This window comes from Pipistrellus hanaki (assembly GCF_964339955.1).
Source record: "Pipistrellus hanaki genome assembly, chromosome: 6".
NCBI lineage: Eukaryota > Metazoa > Chordata > Mammalia > Chiroptera > Vespertilionidae > Pipistrellus > Pipistrellus hanaki.
Window position 1 is genome coordinate 8971443 of NC_140508.1, and position 15355 is coordinate 8986797.

The window sequence follows — 15355 nt, forward strand, 5'->3', positions numbered from 1 at the left end:
GGGTCTGGTGCGGCCAGGTCCGGAGCAGCGACTGCCAGGCTGGGAGCGGCCAGGCCCGGAGCAGCCAGGTCTGGTGCGGCCAGGCCCGGAGCAGCAGCTACCAGGCTGGGAGCGGCCAGGCCCGGAGCAGCCGGGTCTGGTGCGGCCAGGCCAGGAGCAGCGGCTGCCAGGCTGGGAGCGGCCAGGCCTGGAGCAGCCGGGTCTGGTGCGGCCAGGCCCGGAGCAGTGGCTGCCAGGCTGGGAGTGGCCAGGCCTGGAGAAGCGGCTGCCAGGCTGGGAGCGGCCAGGCCCGGAGCAGCCGGGACTGGTGCGGCCAGGCCCGGAGCAGCGGCTGCCAGGCTGGGAGCGGCCAGGCCCGGAGCAGCTGGGCCTGGTGCGGCCAGGCCCGGAGCAGCGGCTGCCAGGCTGGGAGCGGCCAGGCCCGGAGCAGCCGGGTCTTGTGCGGCCAGGCCAGGAGCAGCGGCTGCCAGGCTGGGAGCGGCCAGGCCCGGAGCAGCAGCTGCCAGGCTGGGAGCGGCCAGGCCCGGAGCAGCCGGGTCTGGTGCGGCCAGGCCAGGAGCAGTGGCTGCCAGGCGGGGAGCAGCCAGGCCCGGAGCAGCGGCTGACAGGCTGGGAGCAGCCAGGCCCAGAGCGGCCGGGACCGGAGCAACCGGGCCCAGAGCAGCCGGGTCGGGTGCGGCCAGGCCTGTAGCAGCAACAGCCAAGTCCAGAGCAACTAGGTCGGGAGCGGCAGTGACCAGACCCGGAGCAGCTGGTTGTGGAACGAACCAGAGCAACAGAGGCCAGGCCCGGAGCAGCCAGGCCCGAAACAGCTCGCTCCTCGCCTGTCCCTGCCCACGGCTGCCTCTCAGACATGGCTGGAAACTTTTGCGGGAACTTGAGGGTCTGCTGAATCAAGTGATGAAGGCTTAGATCTGGATGTGTTGAGTTAGTATAGCGCTGGGGTGTTGATCTGTGAGTGCCTTGGGTGGGGCCTGGATGAGGCTGGTTGACCTATTTGAAAATGTCTTTTGTGTGAAGTGTATCCTTGGGCATGTGGAGGTATTATTGATATGAGAAAATGCTAAGTAACAGATTTACTATCTGAAAAGGGATTTACTATCGGGGAAAGGGAGGGAGGAAGAGACTGAACATAAACTGTGCACCTATGGATGAGGACAATGGGGGATGGGGAGGGGGCAGAGGGTGGGGTGGGAACCTGGTGGAGGGGGGAAGAAATGAGGAACCTTTGTAATAATATGAACAATAAAGATTGATTTAAAAAAAAAAAAAAAAATTTTTAAAATCAAGAAGCCAGGTTTGCGTCTGCAAGCTTGTTCACATGTCACTGGTGGACAAAGACTTTTCAAGGTGCATAGGCTTTGCATTAGCGGACCGTGGCATGATGCCAGCCGGGGTTGGCAAAACCAGGAAAGGGCCAGATTTTGAAGGCTCCAAGTGTCACCAAGCCCCCCAGCACAGAGGCTTTTGAATTTCAGAGAAGCAAATGAAGACTGTGCACTGGGAGAGAAAGCCAAGGTATAGTGCTATTTGGGAAAGGGAAGTCAACAATTCGCTTATCATCGAGGATGCAAGAACATCGTCAAGGACACAAGAGCACCCCGGGAAGAGCACACTCACGCACTGCAGCATCAACAGAGAGCAAACCTGTGTCCCTCTCCGGGGAAAGCCCTCACCACCCACTGAGCTCAGGATGGAGAGGGCATTTGCTAAGGTCACTGCCTCCCAGGATAGCAGAGAGCCCCCTCCCCTGGAAAGCACACTAAAAGGAGCCTCAGGCAGTTCTTGCCTCTGAGACCACTGGTGGCTACTTTCCAGGTTCTCCACCCACTTAGAAAGACAAATTAAATGGCCACCTGATGACACCACTCTACCCAGCACAAGAGAGAAGCTGGAGAAATACTCAGAAGTGACAGCAACCTCTTTGGGAATTGACCACACCTGGTAGATAATGTTCCCCCAGGAAACCAGACAGCGGGTCCCAGAAGCCCCCAACCACCATGCCTTGAGCTTGAGTACTTTCTGTCTTTCACCCACCCATGACCCTCTCCTGTTTTGTATTTTAACATTGAATGTTTTTTAACAGGAATGTCAGGTCTCAGAGCTTACCCTGCCACCAGACAACCGCCTCCCCCAACAAAGAAAGAATGATGGCCATTGTTATGGAATCGTTGTAAATGAAAAACAGACTCATCATCCCTTTTCTAACCCTCAGCGTAAACTGTGCGCACATGGAAGATAAAACCACCGTGAAGCGCTATTGAAAACACCCTCTGACCTCCCAGAGAACCTGAACGCAGGCTGTCTGCGGGGCAGGGGCACCTCGGAGGTGCCAGGTGCCTGGATGGGCAAGCCTCCAGTCAACAGATGCAGTCCTGCTAAGACATCTCTGTCACTAATGGAATTCTAGAAGCGTGCCTTCAGACAATGACGGGTTTTCCTTCGGTGCAACCAGGGGAGAAAAGGGAACATCGTCATGCCTTCTCCCAGAGGGCAGACTTCGGCGGTACACGTGCCTTAAGACAAAGCCCAGTTTGTCAAACAGCCAGAGTTGAACAGGACAGGGCAAAGGGGAAAAAGAAAGAAGCGCCATCTCACTGACACAGGCATTGAAACAAAAATCACCCCGGCCCATGGGAAGCAAAGGTCCACTAGTCCTGACGTATTCCAAGTGCCAGGTGCCCTTCTCTCAATCAGCAAGAGGCTGTCGGCGGTTTAGGAGGGATATTTTGGGGGGACTTGGCTGTTTGGCATGACATCAGCTCAGGTGTTGGGAAGAAAAGCCTGTCATTATTGTGCACCAGGCCCAGAGGAGCCAGCGGCTGTCTGTGGACTTGCAGAGGGCAGGAGGAGAAAGGAGAACTGAGCACGGAGCCAGGATAAGCCCCGCTTATGACTCACTTCAGTGCTTGGTGGACTTTGGGGCGTTTCCAGAAAGGTTGTCTGCATTGCAACTCGGCGCAGCTCCTAAAAGCCAGAAGCAGGTTAAGATGCAGATAACAAAATAGTCCTTTTACCTTCGGCCCTCTGCCCCCATAACTTCCTTTTAACACCCAATATCTCACGCCTTGATTGAGAAATAACTGCCAACAGAAGACCTTTTAGCTTCTCTGAAGCAAAGCAATTGTGATTTTTGACATGTCAACCAGATAAAGCGAACTAAATGAGAACGTTCAGGGCCAAGTACAGGCTGCCAAGAGCAAAGTATTAGGTTGGCAGAGTTTAAGTTACTTAACATCCAATGCCAACATTAAGTCAAGAATCGCCGGGCACTTGGTAGTTATGCATTAGGGATTATGAGACTGGAGCTGAAGCAAAGGCCTTATCCACTGTGGAAAGCCCTCTGCTCCCACTTTGCTTTGAAGCCCAGCCACTCGTGCCAAACTATAAACACATCACTTCCTGGAGGACATGCCAGGCCACTTTAACTTGAAACCAAGTCCCGATGGTGTGCATCCAAGATCCTCAAGACATCCAGCGAGTCCCGCAGGCCCTGCCAGACTCCAATGCTCTGGGAGCGGAGGGCAGGAGAAGCAACCTCTGCTTTTCCCACAGACTAAATGGTCAGCACGCCAGGGACAGACTGGCATTCCTGCGCCCCCACAAACACGAACTTCGGTTGATTGAAAACCATCATGAAAACAACGAGCCTACACCTCCATGGCTTGCATTGGTTGAATGCCAAGTCCTCCTGAGGAATGTCTGCTCAAGGTGCGCCTACAGTCGTTTCCCTTCCCGGTACACTTTGAGGTGGCAACTTGGCCATAGAGTAGTGTTTCTCAACAGGGCAGCCTACACAAGGGACGTTATTCCCAAACTGTCGGCACCTCTCACTATTGTCAATGAACTGTCCCTCACACACTTCCCAACACTCCTTTCGGTGAGATGGCCCTATCCCAAGCTGAGGGCCGCTGGTGAGCACAGAACCTGGGGCAGCTGAGCAGTCTTGCAGGGCAGAGAAAAATGAAACTCGCGATTTCCTTTGGCTTGCAATCTTCTTACCCAGTCCTCTGAACTAAGCCAGTCAAACCATACACAGCTCAGCCCACTGCTCCACTCATCTTAGAGACTTTACACAATCAAGTCATCACCAGACTGCCACAGCTTCTATAGAGAATACTTTTTATTGTACAGATATCATATACACAATTTAACGTGTGAACATTTACAGGCATGGAGTTCAATCCCAAATCTCCATGGCACCCCATACACTGTACCGCTCACTCCTGTTTGGGATTAGCCCAGCAGGAGTGAGACACAAAGTTATCCCTTTGTGAACTGAGAGCTTCAATTAAATAGAACCGAGCCCAGGATCCTAATTCGTAACACCCTGTGTACATATCAATAAAACCTAGAGATGTGTTTTAGATGACCCCATCACCTTTAAAAGTTACTAAAATGGAACCCCATTTCCCAAAAAGTCACTAAGAAGTGCACCCGTATTTACAGACATGATTAAATTATGCATAAATAAAATCTGTACATGAGACACACTGTTTCTCAAAATAACAGCGCCTCCTCTGGGACCTGGGGGTGACAGGCAGCAGAAAATGCTTCATGCCTACCCTTTTCAAGTTTACTCAAATCACCAAGATGTGAAATAAATATGCAAATAAAGCTTCAGTACCTTAAAGGAACATGTCATTTCAAAGGATCTCCCATTTTCAAAGTTAAAAAAAACAAACAACATAAAATCAGCAGGCTTTGTTTCTACGTGTTTTGTAAAACCCAAAAGCCCCTTTTGAACAAGGGGATTTTTAAGTGGGTTCAATACCACCTATTAATTCGTTGCTAAAAAGGAGAGTCTGCCTCCTACTGAATGCAAGATTTGATATCTGAAGATGCTAGATAAACACTTTTTTTCTAAAGATAAACAGTTAGTGGGCAGGAAGCCAGCACTGACCTTAACACTGAGAAGTTATTATTGATTTGAATTACATGGGTTTGACATTTCAATAGCTAAGCATGTGGGGTTTTTGTTAGCCCAGGGGATGGATTTAAAAGGTTTGAAAACTTGTAGCACCACTTTCAGAGACAGGAAGAATGGGGTTCAAAATAAAACATAAGCTTAATGAATAGAGAACCAGTACTTGTCACCTTCTGATCGCTTGTCCAGAGTTAAGGAGACGCTTCAGCGCCAGAGAAATACTAAGGACTCCCAGAGGGCCGGTCCAAGTCCGGAGGCCAACAGAAGCCTTTCAACGGGAAGGCAAGTAAAAGCTCAGCTTGTCCCCCGGGGCCGAGGAGTTCCCCATCTGTGCCGGTGAGAGTGGTTTGGGAGATTTTTTTCTTTCCTCTTGCAGACTCTTCGTCCCTCTGTTTCCACCTGTTTCATTTCCGATGCTTCTCCATCTTCTCCAAGGTCTTGCTGGAATCGGCTGGACTCTGATCTCCGGGGTTCATGTAGGACTTCTCTACGATGACCAAAGCCTCTTTTATGTAGTTCTGCACAGCAGACACGGCAGCACAGATGGCCTGGCTGCCGAACCCGTGGGTAATCAGGCTGAAGTGAGACAGGCAATTCTGAATGTTCGCCTCCAGGACCTGGGGCGGCCGGTTGTTCCCGTTGGGTGTTCGGTCTTGGTTGAGAAGGTCGGTGAATTCTTTACACACTTGCCTGTGAACAGAACACACACCTGTGAGCTCAAACTCACTCTTGACAGGAGTTGAGGATAACACCTGGGAGGCAAGCGGAGGACCGGCTGGTCTGAGCCAAGGCAAGAGGCTTAAACTAATACCAATATAATAGCCAATTGCCTCACTTAGTACCTATTAAGGGCTCCTCAACTCTGGGAAGCACTATCTTTTTAATCCTCGGTGATTAGAAGATAACAGGATTAACCCCAGGTAAGCCAGTCAGCAGCCAAGGTCATCAGGTGGGATTAGGATTCCAGAGCCAGAAAGTTAAGGGACATGTGGTGCTGGGCCAGTTCCAGAAACCAATTCACCAATTCGGAGAGTCACACATCTCCCTGGAATTCACTTTTTATCCCGGCTGGTTCACTGTGCTCCCTCCCTTTTGCCCATTTTCGACTGGACTCATTCTGCTTCGTTTCCCATGATTTTTAAATCAATTTACTGCTGGTTTCCATGAGAAATCCTGCAGCTGCAGTAAGTGGGTTTAGAGACATTTAAATTGTCCACTTGTCTCCTGCAAATCCAGTCATCACTACATTTAAGAAAGAAACATCCTTAAAAAGAGGCAGAAGGGACACAACACAATCTTTACTGGATGTGACAAAACAAATCATCTTTTCAACACAGTTTTTAAGATATGCAAATACTATCTGGAAAGGGTAGGTTAACTATTTTGAGCACAACTGCTAAGCAGCTCAAAAGACATTCACTACATTGCATTTGTTCATATTCCTTACTCTTTCCAGGTATTTGACTGTAAAAGAAGCCCCTTGCCATTTTCGCTTGCTCCCCATCCTAACTTATTTAATCAGCATTCCTTTCTGGAGCACCAGGGGCTGGGGCTGGGGCTGGTCCCTCAACTTCAAGGTCACAGCAGTAGGTCATCTGTGTACTTACTGTGCGGCCAGCAGCATGTTCTTCCTTGCTGCCATCTCATTCCGTCCTCCGAGATGAGGTCTAACTAAGTACTCGGCCACCGGTTTACTAGGAAACTCAGCTTCACAGACATACGCAAAATCCCGAGCCAAATGAACAGCCTCCCCTGGAATCATGAGAGAGGTTAGGGTGTACGGACGCTGTCCTGTCCCCCTTTTTAGCACTGTCATTCAGTCACTGCACCCTCACTGGAATCAGACAGGGCCCTGGCAAGGTGGATCAGCTGGTTGGAGCGTCATCTGGAACACTGCAAAGGTTGAGGGCTCGGGAGGTGTGCGGGAGGCAACCCATCAGTGTTTTTCTTTCTCCTTTCCCCTCTCAAAAATAAAAAAAAATCGTAGTCAGCAGGGACATCACTCCCACTGGTGAGGCCCCCTCTCCTACGAGCAGAGAGTGAATCCTAAAGTGTGAGGAACACAGTCCCCAAAACTTCAGACTACACCTGAGCAAAGCTAACCGGTCCCGCCCAACGTGAAGAGATCGACCTTGAGACACACCCATGCCTCCTTGACAGTAAAAGTAGTTATCTTTATGGAGAAGTAGGAAAATTTAAAGAAGTGTGTGTCTGACAACAGCAAACTGATCGCTTCTCTTCATGCAACTGTTACAAAGTCTTTGACTTGGAACTTTCTTTTTAAACTAGGGCACCCCGTTACCCAAGGAGTCTCTAGAATGTTTCTTTAAGGGCCCTAACTACCAGCTTTGTCCAAGATACTGGGGAGCAGAGGGAGAGGAAACCAACAGTCACCTGTCCTGCCCCAGGCAAGCCCAGTGCGGGACTGCAGACTGTGAGGCGGGTGGAGCTCTCAGAAGCCCAAACATGCCCCCTTCCTCTGAGGACTTTCCTGAACTGGGCAGGATCTGAGAACCATTGTTCTGGTTCTTTCTTATTCATGCCCCCACACTAGGCTAAGAAACCTGAGTGAGGACTCATTTATGAACCACACACAGAATCCACCACCATTTGCCATGCAGACCGCTGTTCCCCAACAGGCAGCTAACAGGCAGCTCAGCTCATCTCTCCTTACACTGACCTCAAAGACACTCCCAGAAAGGTGAAGTAGGGCCCTGCCAGCTCTCTTTAGCACTGGAGAGAAAGAAAGTGTTCAACAGATTGCCTGGCTACTAGCACTAGCCAGTTTGTTCAATGGTTAGAGCGCTAGCCCACGGACTGAAGGGTCTCAGTTTCAACATATCTCGATTGTAGGCTCCATCCCCGGCCCCAGGAGCCTGCAAGAGGCAACCAATGGGTGTGTCTCTTTCACATCGATGTATGTCTCCCCCTCCCTTTCTATCTCTAAAAATCAATGGAAAAATATTCTTGGGTGAGGATTAACAACAAAAAAAGATGGCCTGGCTCCCAGGACACCACCCCTCATTGGCCCCTGCTGATTGGGTGAGAGGCTTGGGTGGCTGGAGGCTGCAGGATAAGCCTGCCAGTGTCCCAAGCCACTTTCCCCTGCAAGTTGTATTTCAATTATTTCACCTTTACTCATCCCCACTTTAAAGACTATATTGCATCCTTGCCACTTTCCAGGTGGGGCAGCACAGGCCCATTCAATAAACTGAAATGCCACCTCCTGGGTTTAGGGAGAGTGACTCACCTGTGGGCCCCAACACTTTGAAACGAGCACAGGAGCCAGCCCCTTTACAAGGGCTTCTCTTTGCTGAGCACAATCCCAATATTCCACAACTATCAATACAATAACCAGAAACCATACTTCTGTGTCCACCAATAAGCAGCTAGGCTCTTTAAAACATATTTTTAATGATTTTAAATACAATTAGAGAGGAAAGGAGAGATGGAAACATTGATGAGAATCCTTGATTGGCTGCTGCCTGCATGCCTCCCACTGGGGATTGAGCCCACAACCTAGGCATGTGCCCTGACTGGGAATAGAACTGGGACCTCCTGGTTCATAGGTCCACTCTCAGCCACTGAACACCACCAGCTGGGCACAGGTAAGCTTTATAAAGGTACTAGAGGCCCAATGCTCAAAATTCGTGCAAGGGGCTTGGCCCTCCTAGCCGCAGCGCTGCCTCAGCCCTCGCTGGCCTGGCTTGGTCCAGAAGGTCGTCCAGTTGTCCAGTCTAATTAGCATATTATGCTTTTATTATTATAGATAGCAACTGATCCACTGCATCTTCAAAAACTGGATCACTTAACAGACAATCCTATAGTTTGATTTCTTAGGTTAGGAAAACTCATATCTTTTTTGAACTGATCTCCTGGAGAACCCAGAACAGAATATTTAGCAGGCAGGTATTTGACAAAAAACACTGTGATTCATTGTGATGAACTTATGACCATTCAAATCACCTTCATCTCGCTCTACTCATGGCCAAGTTAAGAGCTGTTTTTAAACTTTCCTTAGAGAAATAGCAAAGGCACAACACAGCAAAGGGAAAACACCAGAAAACGCCACTGACCTTCTACCAAAGACGTCAGGAGGGTGACGTGTGCAGCCTTCCGTCTGCCGGCTGGAAGATTCAGCCCGATCTTATCCAACCTCTCCCGCAAGGACCGGCCTCCATTTTTAGACTTGGCTCTGCATACAGGAGAGTCAACTGGGACTATTCTCAAGAAACCATTTTAAAACTCTAAATTCCTAGACTGCCATCAAAACTAAAATTCTTAAAAAATAAAAAAAAAAGACTATGGATCATAATCAAATGGTGTTCACAGGGTGTTCTCATTAATTAATCCCTGTAAATGCAAAAACTGTTCTTAGCATGGCCAGCATTTTCTTTCTTTCTTTCGTTCTTTCTTTCTTTCTTTCTTTCTTTCTTTCCCTGTAAATGCAAAAACTGTTCTTAGCATGGCCAGCATTTTCTTTCTTTCTTTCTTTCTTTCCCTGTAAATGCAAAAACTGTTCTTAGCATGGCCAGCATTTTCTTTCTTTCTTTCTTTCTTTCTTTTTTTTTTTTTTTTAAATCACAGAGTATTGCAAGCTGTACTGGAGCTGATAATTTTCACTCCGCAGCAGCTCCCCAAAACAACTCCCTGGGGGCACAAAACCCCTGGAGCTTCTCTTCTCTTCATTTGGAGGCCACCTCTTCAGGCACGGAATAAATTCTAACCAAATGATAATCGTTAGCGCTGTTTTAGCACCTCCTCCTACATTTGGCACTTTCTAAAAGCAAAAGGTACTAAAACTCTGAGCTGATTGGAATTCAGTGTTAGGTCTCAAAGTTACATAAATGTTAAAAATACCTTCCAGTGCTTTCCTATAGCCACCCTCAGCCCCCCAGCCACCAGGTGCAGAGTGTGCCCCATATACCTTCTGAGAACGCCTCCCAGTAAGGACGCATTCAAGCACTCAGGTGGGGACAGTCGCCTCTGGACTTCGGCCACTGTCACTTTGTATTTCGACGTGGAGCTCAGGAGGGACAATCTTCCGGGGACGGAGCAGAAGACCTCAGTGGGGTTCACCACACCCCCCACCAGCTCCTTCGGACAGGGGAGACTCAAGGGGTTCTTGGTCATTGAAATGGGACCTGTGAATGAGGATCAGAAGTGCAGTCTTCAGAGCTGCATCGAAGCAAAAGATACCTTTTCGAACCACTAACCAATGCTGAAGGCCGAGAGAGCTCTTTAAACAAATAGCATTGCGTATAGGGCTATAAAATTGCAGGTTTTTCTTTTCAAAGCCTTGATCTTCAAGAATAATCAAATCTGAAATTCAACAGTTAGCTCCATGGGAAGTTAATTAGTCAAGATCCCAAGCGTGGAGAGATTTTTAATTGATAGTCACTGTTGAAAAACCTGCTTAATTAGGACATTTGTTTTCAAGAGACTGCTTTGATACTAAATAAATGGCACTATTTTTTCTCCCTCAAGAAACAACCAAAATCATAGAACAAACTCAGATCCTTTGCCAAAACCTTTAGTGCAACAGCAAGTTTTTAAACACAAACAAACCTGTTCTGTTATAAATTTACTGGGAAATTCGGTGTATCTTCTGAGTGATTAAAAAAAAAAAAACAACAAAAAACATTTCTCCCATCTGATTTCAAGCAGTTTAACTTCAAATAACAGACCGTAACTACCTTTCATTTAGGCCCCTCCACTCCCTAAAACAGCCAGGCTGGTAATCCTATCAAGCACGTTACTTAATTCTGAGAGCCACTCACTTACCAAATACAATAATCCAATTTTCCAAATCCCACCACCCTTATCCTGCAGAAACCCAGCCTCCGACAGACAGATGCCCCCGCCTGGTGCTTTTAGGGCTGTCTATTTGGTAGGCCAGACAGTTTCAAAATGCCTTCTTACAGGTCAGGATTAAGGATCCTTGCCATATGTATATTTGAAATCGACAGTAAAAACCACATCGACTCATTTGACAAAATTGTCACAACCAACCACACAACTAAGGCCCTGGTGTTTCTGTTGGTTTTCAAATTAAATCTCACTCTGGAGACTCTCTCAAACAAACGTGGTAAAAACACCCTGGAATTGAAGGAGTAACATATACCGGATTTCATTTAGGTGGGAAAGAAATCCCCTTTCTTCTCACTCTAAGGCCTGCCTTCCCAGAGTTCTGGTCCCTTCCACCACAAATGCCCCCACCTTGCCATTAAGTTAATATCCAACACCGGTAAGAGTCGGCCCACAAGGCCCTGCATGGCCCTACCTTTTCGAATCACAGTCTGATCGTGCAGAAGCAGGTGCTGTTCATCCACAATCTGGGGGAGAAATGACAAAGTTTCCTCTTTAAGTTCCGGGGTGCCTCGTTCAGCAGGGGGCTGGGATAGAGTCGGGGCAGGAGGGGGCAAGACCCCAACCGCGCTCACCTGCACCTCGTCCATCTGCTGCCCCATGTCGTGAAGGCCCAGGTTCTCCGCCAGCCCCGCTGCGTCCAGGGCGTGCGCGTGGGGCAGCAGCAGGTCCGAGCGGCGGAAGCCGTCCCTGCGGGCGCTCATGGCGCCCCCGTCCAGCCCGGCGAGGTGGGGGAGCAGGCCGGCCGGGCGCCCGTGGTGCGAGGGCAGGCCAGCCGCCTCCTGGCTCTGGCGGCCGGGCCAGGCCTGCGGCTGGCTGCCGGCGGGCGCCGGCTGGTGCAGGGGGTTGATGGCGGCGTAGGCCTCTCCCAGATGCGAGTAGGGGTCCGCGGACTGGGAATACGCCAGCGGCTGGTAGGGAGGTGGGAAGTAGGGCGGTGGCTGGAATTCGGCGACTCCGGTGTGGGAGAGGGGCGGCGCGGGGTTGTAGAGATGCTGCCCGGCCGAGGAGAGGTGGGGGAGGCGCGGGTTCCCATTGCTGCTCCCGTCCTGGCGATCCTGGAGGAAGAAACCGAGGCCCGGTTAGTGCGAAACCCCGCTACCGCGAACCGCCGCCGCCGCCGCGCTGAGCCCGGCGCTCCCCGGGCCCAACCCCCCAGCCAGCCCGGATCCAGCCCGCGGGCCTGCCCTCGGGACGGAGGGCCCCCGGCAGCAATGCGCCCCGGGGATGTCCTCGTGAACCGCGAATCTGCGTGGAAAAGGAAACGGGCGAGACACCTGGGGAGGCGCGCCCTCGAAGCCCGGCGGCGGAGCTCCGGGCGCCCGGACGCCCGAGGCCCTCCAGAGCGCCGGGTCGGAGCCCCAGGCCGCGGAGGCGGCGGGCCCGCGGCGCCCCCGGTGCAGCGCGCTCTCGCTCACCAGCCCGCACATGTCCGCGGCGCCCGGGGAAAGAGCGCGGGGCGGCGGCGGGCGCGGATAAGGCGCGCCGCGCGGGAAGTGCACATCTCCCCGCCCCGGGGGATCCCTTTTCCACGCCCTCAGGACACAGCCCTCCGGGGAGACACGCCCTGGCGGGGCCGCCACCCGAGCCGCGGAGCGACTCCGGGAGGAACGCGATCGAGGAGAACTCCGCAACCGGAGCTGCCCTCCCTGCTGGCGTGTCCCGACCCAGTGCGGATAGGAAGCGAGGCGCTCAACCTGCCCGGCCACGGTCCGCGTCCCCACAAACCAAGGCACAGAGCGAACATTAGGAACCCTGGAATTGGGCAACTTTGCGTGCTCACGTCCCCTTGCCCCACGGGGGATGTCCGACTTAATTCCTAAAGGATGTGTCTCCTACTACTACGGGGGGGTCACGGGGTCGTGGGGGACCGGGAGAAACATGGCACTGTCGCCCCCTAGTGGAGGAGTCCGGGGGCGCTGGACAGGGGCGGCCCCTCCAGGTGCGGAGGCCGCGGTGGGCTCCCGGGGGCCCCGGCCCGGCTCCGCTCTCTCTCCCGGCTCCCGGGCTCCGGCCTCCCACCACCTGCGCCGTCTTCCTCTTCCCGCTCGCCGCCTCCCGCCCTCCCACTCTCCGAAACTCCAGCTCAACCTGTCCGACAGGCTGGAGCACTCGCGGCGCTTACGGCCCCATCTGGCCTCGGCACCACCCCCCTCGACACTCCCCAGCCCCCACGTCTCCCGAACACCAAACTTGTGTTTTCTCCTCTCCCCGAGAAGCTAGCGGGGCCGGTGAAAGCCGAACAGGGAGGGAACTCCTCAAAGGGCAGGTCGGTCTCCCATGTGGACGGAGATTTCGTGCGTAAAAGCCGCATCTAAGCAAGGGTTGTGGACCAGCGCTCTTCCGAGAAAACGGGAAGAAGGCTGGTTTTGCTTCGCTGGAAACCGACCGGTAAGCTTTGTGGGTGGTATGTGCCATTCTCTCTCCAGGCCCTGCTCCGGAGGCTAGATCTTTAGGGAAAGGCCCGATTTGGGAAGGGGGTCCCCGGAGAAACGTGTCCGGGGAAAGTGGACCCCGTCCGACCGCGGGGCGGCGGCGGGTGCCTGCTGGCTGCTTCTGCACCCTCGCCCCCAGCCTCGGCCCAGCGGCCCCCGCCTCCCGGACGGTCCCGGGGCGGGGCCAGGCTGCACCGCGCCCGGCTCACCTCGCAGTCCTCTTCATACTTGACATTATCGGTTATTTTCCACAACATGGCGTCTTGCGTCCCCCAAAACAGCCGCCAGTTAAATCCAGGTTCCCCCCACCCCCCCAGCGGTAAATCCAAAATCGGGGTCACGGTGGCCGAGCGCCTGCCGCCGCCGCCCCCGCCGCGGGCCTCGCAGGACGGGTCACTGGATGCGCATCGGCGACTCCGGAGCGCAGAGGTGGCCGCCGCCGGCGATCAGGCCTGCCAGGGACCCGGGAAGCCGCGCCCGCGCCGTGTCCCGGCTATAGCCGGGGGACCCGAGCGCCTTAATGAGAAGGACATTATCATAGCTCCTCCCCGGGGGCCGGCGCCGCGGCCCGGGCTGCGGGCGGGGCGGCCCCCAGCCAGTCCTAGCCTGGCTCCGCCCCGCACCCCAGCCCGGTGCTGGAGGAGACCCGAGGTGCGGGGACCGGAGAGGAGCGCCGGCGCTTCCAGGGGCCTCAGCTTCGCGGAGCCAGGGCCCCCGTCGTGCCTTCCATCCCACCGCGCACACGCCTGAGATTGGCGGAGCTGGGGACCCGAATCCCAACTCCCAAGAACCCCCCTCTTTCGCCCTAGAAGCATCTTCCAAAAGATGTCACACCGAGCTAACCCCACGGTTCAGGGCGTCTCAACCGCTGGGGGTCCCCTTATTTCTCAAAATGTTGCACACACACACACAAACACACACACCGCCACCGGCTCCACGTGGAGTTCAAGGTTAGGCTGGGATCGTACGGTGGAACCCCAGCCGCCCAGAGAGGTTTCCCCCCCGCCCGGCTCCGAGAGCACAGTGCCGTCCGGCGATGCGGGAGGAAGGCCTTCAGGGGAGTCTGCCCCGAGCGCCTCGGGGATGCGCCTGCCCCAAGTCTAGGACAACAGTCCCGCCGCCATAGCCCAGAGCTGCATCTGCGGCCGGCGGTGCGGGGGGCGGGGGCACCGCGCGCCCTCGCCCAGCCGCCCTGCCCCGGCTCCGCGGCCGCCTCCCACGGACCAGACACTCCGAAACCTCGACTCAGCGGAGAACAGAGGTTGGGGCGGAACCAAACCCCAGCGCCGGGGGGGGGGGGGGGGGGGGGGGGGAAGGAAGGGTCCGGAGAGAGACTAGGGCTGGAGAGGTGAGCGCCTCAGTTCCGCAGATTTTGGCAGAAAACGAAACTTCCACAACAACGCGGCTTCTCTCCCCAGAATGTATTTGCCACCCAAGCTTGAAAGCGACCGGCAATATTTTTAAAATTTTAAAGAAACGAAATCCATTGGCACAATTATTATAATTGGCCTTTTCCACCGCGGGAGGTAAAGTCGGTAATTCTCAAGGCGAACTTTGTCGGGACGTCCCAGCTGTGTCCGGGAGCTGACTATCCTGAGGGAATCAGAGAAGACTATTAGGATTTGATTCCGAATCGGATTTCCCAATAACCCTATCGATCCATCGTCAGGGCCTGGAGTGGACGCGGCTCCCTGTCCACAGAGGGTTGCATCCGCAGCCTTTTTGAGCTCTTAGCATTTATTAAAACCCAGATGGGCCTGAAATAACTAAAATAAAAACAGGCGTTCTCCAGGCGAAGCTTCCCCCTCGCCTTACAAGTAGGCATGTTTTCGGGGCTTTGCACTGAGTGCAAATGAGAGTGCACAGACGACCCCTGACACCTGCTTCCAAAATACCGGGACCTGGGTGGGGGTCAGAGGAAACCCCGCAGAAGCAGCGCTGTGGGTATTGGGGGGGGGGGGGGGGGCGGGAGACAGGAGTCGCACCCTGGCGCGGCAAGCACGGTGGCCCCTGGGGTGTGGAAGGTTGGGGTCCCAGGCAGTGCCAACAGGGAGGGAACCCTCCGATGTCCAGCTCATTGGCGCGGAGGCTCTCCACTCCGGGCCTTCTAGCCCCGGGCTTAGCT

General features: G+C 53.6%; 1 protein-coding gene across 1 annotated transcript; it reads right to left on the reverse strand.

Moving 5' to 3' along the window:
• Nucleotides 1-4117: 4117 nt before the first annotated feature.
• Nucleotides 4118-13737, reverse strand: TFAP2C (transcription factor AP-2 gamma). The gene is made up of 7 exons (XM_084887081.1): nt 13440-13737; nt 11371-11853; nt 11211-11262; nt 9855-10071; nt 9004-9122; nt 6535-6679; nt 4118-5617 (listed from the first exon to the last, which is right to left on the reverse strand). Exons 1-7 carry the CDS (start codon nt 13485-13487, stop codon nt 5332-5334), a joined length of 1350 nt encoding a protein of 449 aa, XP_084743207.1. The 5' UTR covers nt 13488-13737; the 3' UTR covers nt 4118-5331.
• Nucleotides 13738-15355: the final 1618 nt, after the last annotated feature.

Coding starts and splice junctions, on each gene's coding strand:
- TFAP2C (XM_084887081.1), bottom strand. CDS start 13,487: ATGTTGTGGAAAATAACCGATAATGTCAAGTATGAAGAGGACTGCGAG. Junction 9,123..9,854: donor CTGGGAGGCGTTCTCAGAAG/GTATATGGGGCA, acceptor TCCTGTATGCAG/AGCCAAGTCTAAAAATGGAG. Junction 5,618..6,534: donor AACATGCTGCTGGCCGCACA/GTAAGTACACAG, acceptor TTCTGTTCACAG/GCAAGTGTGTAAAGAATTCA.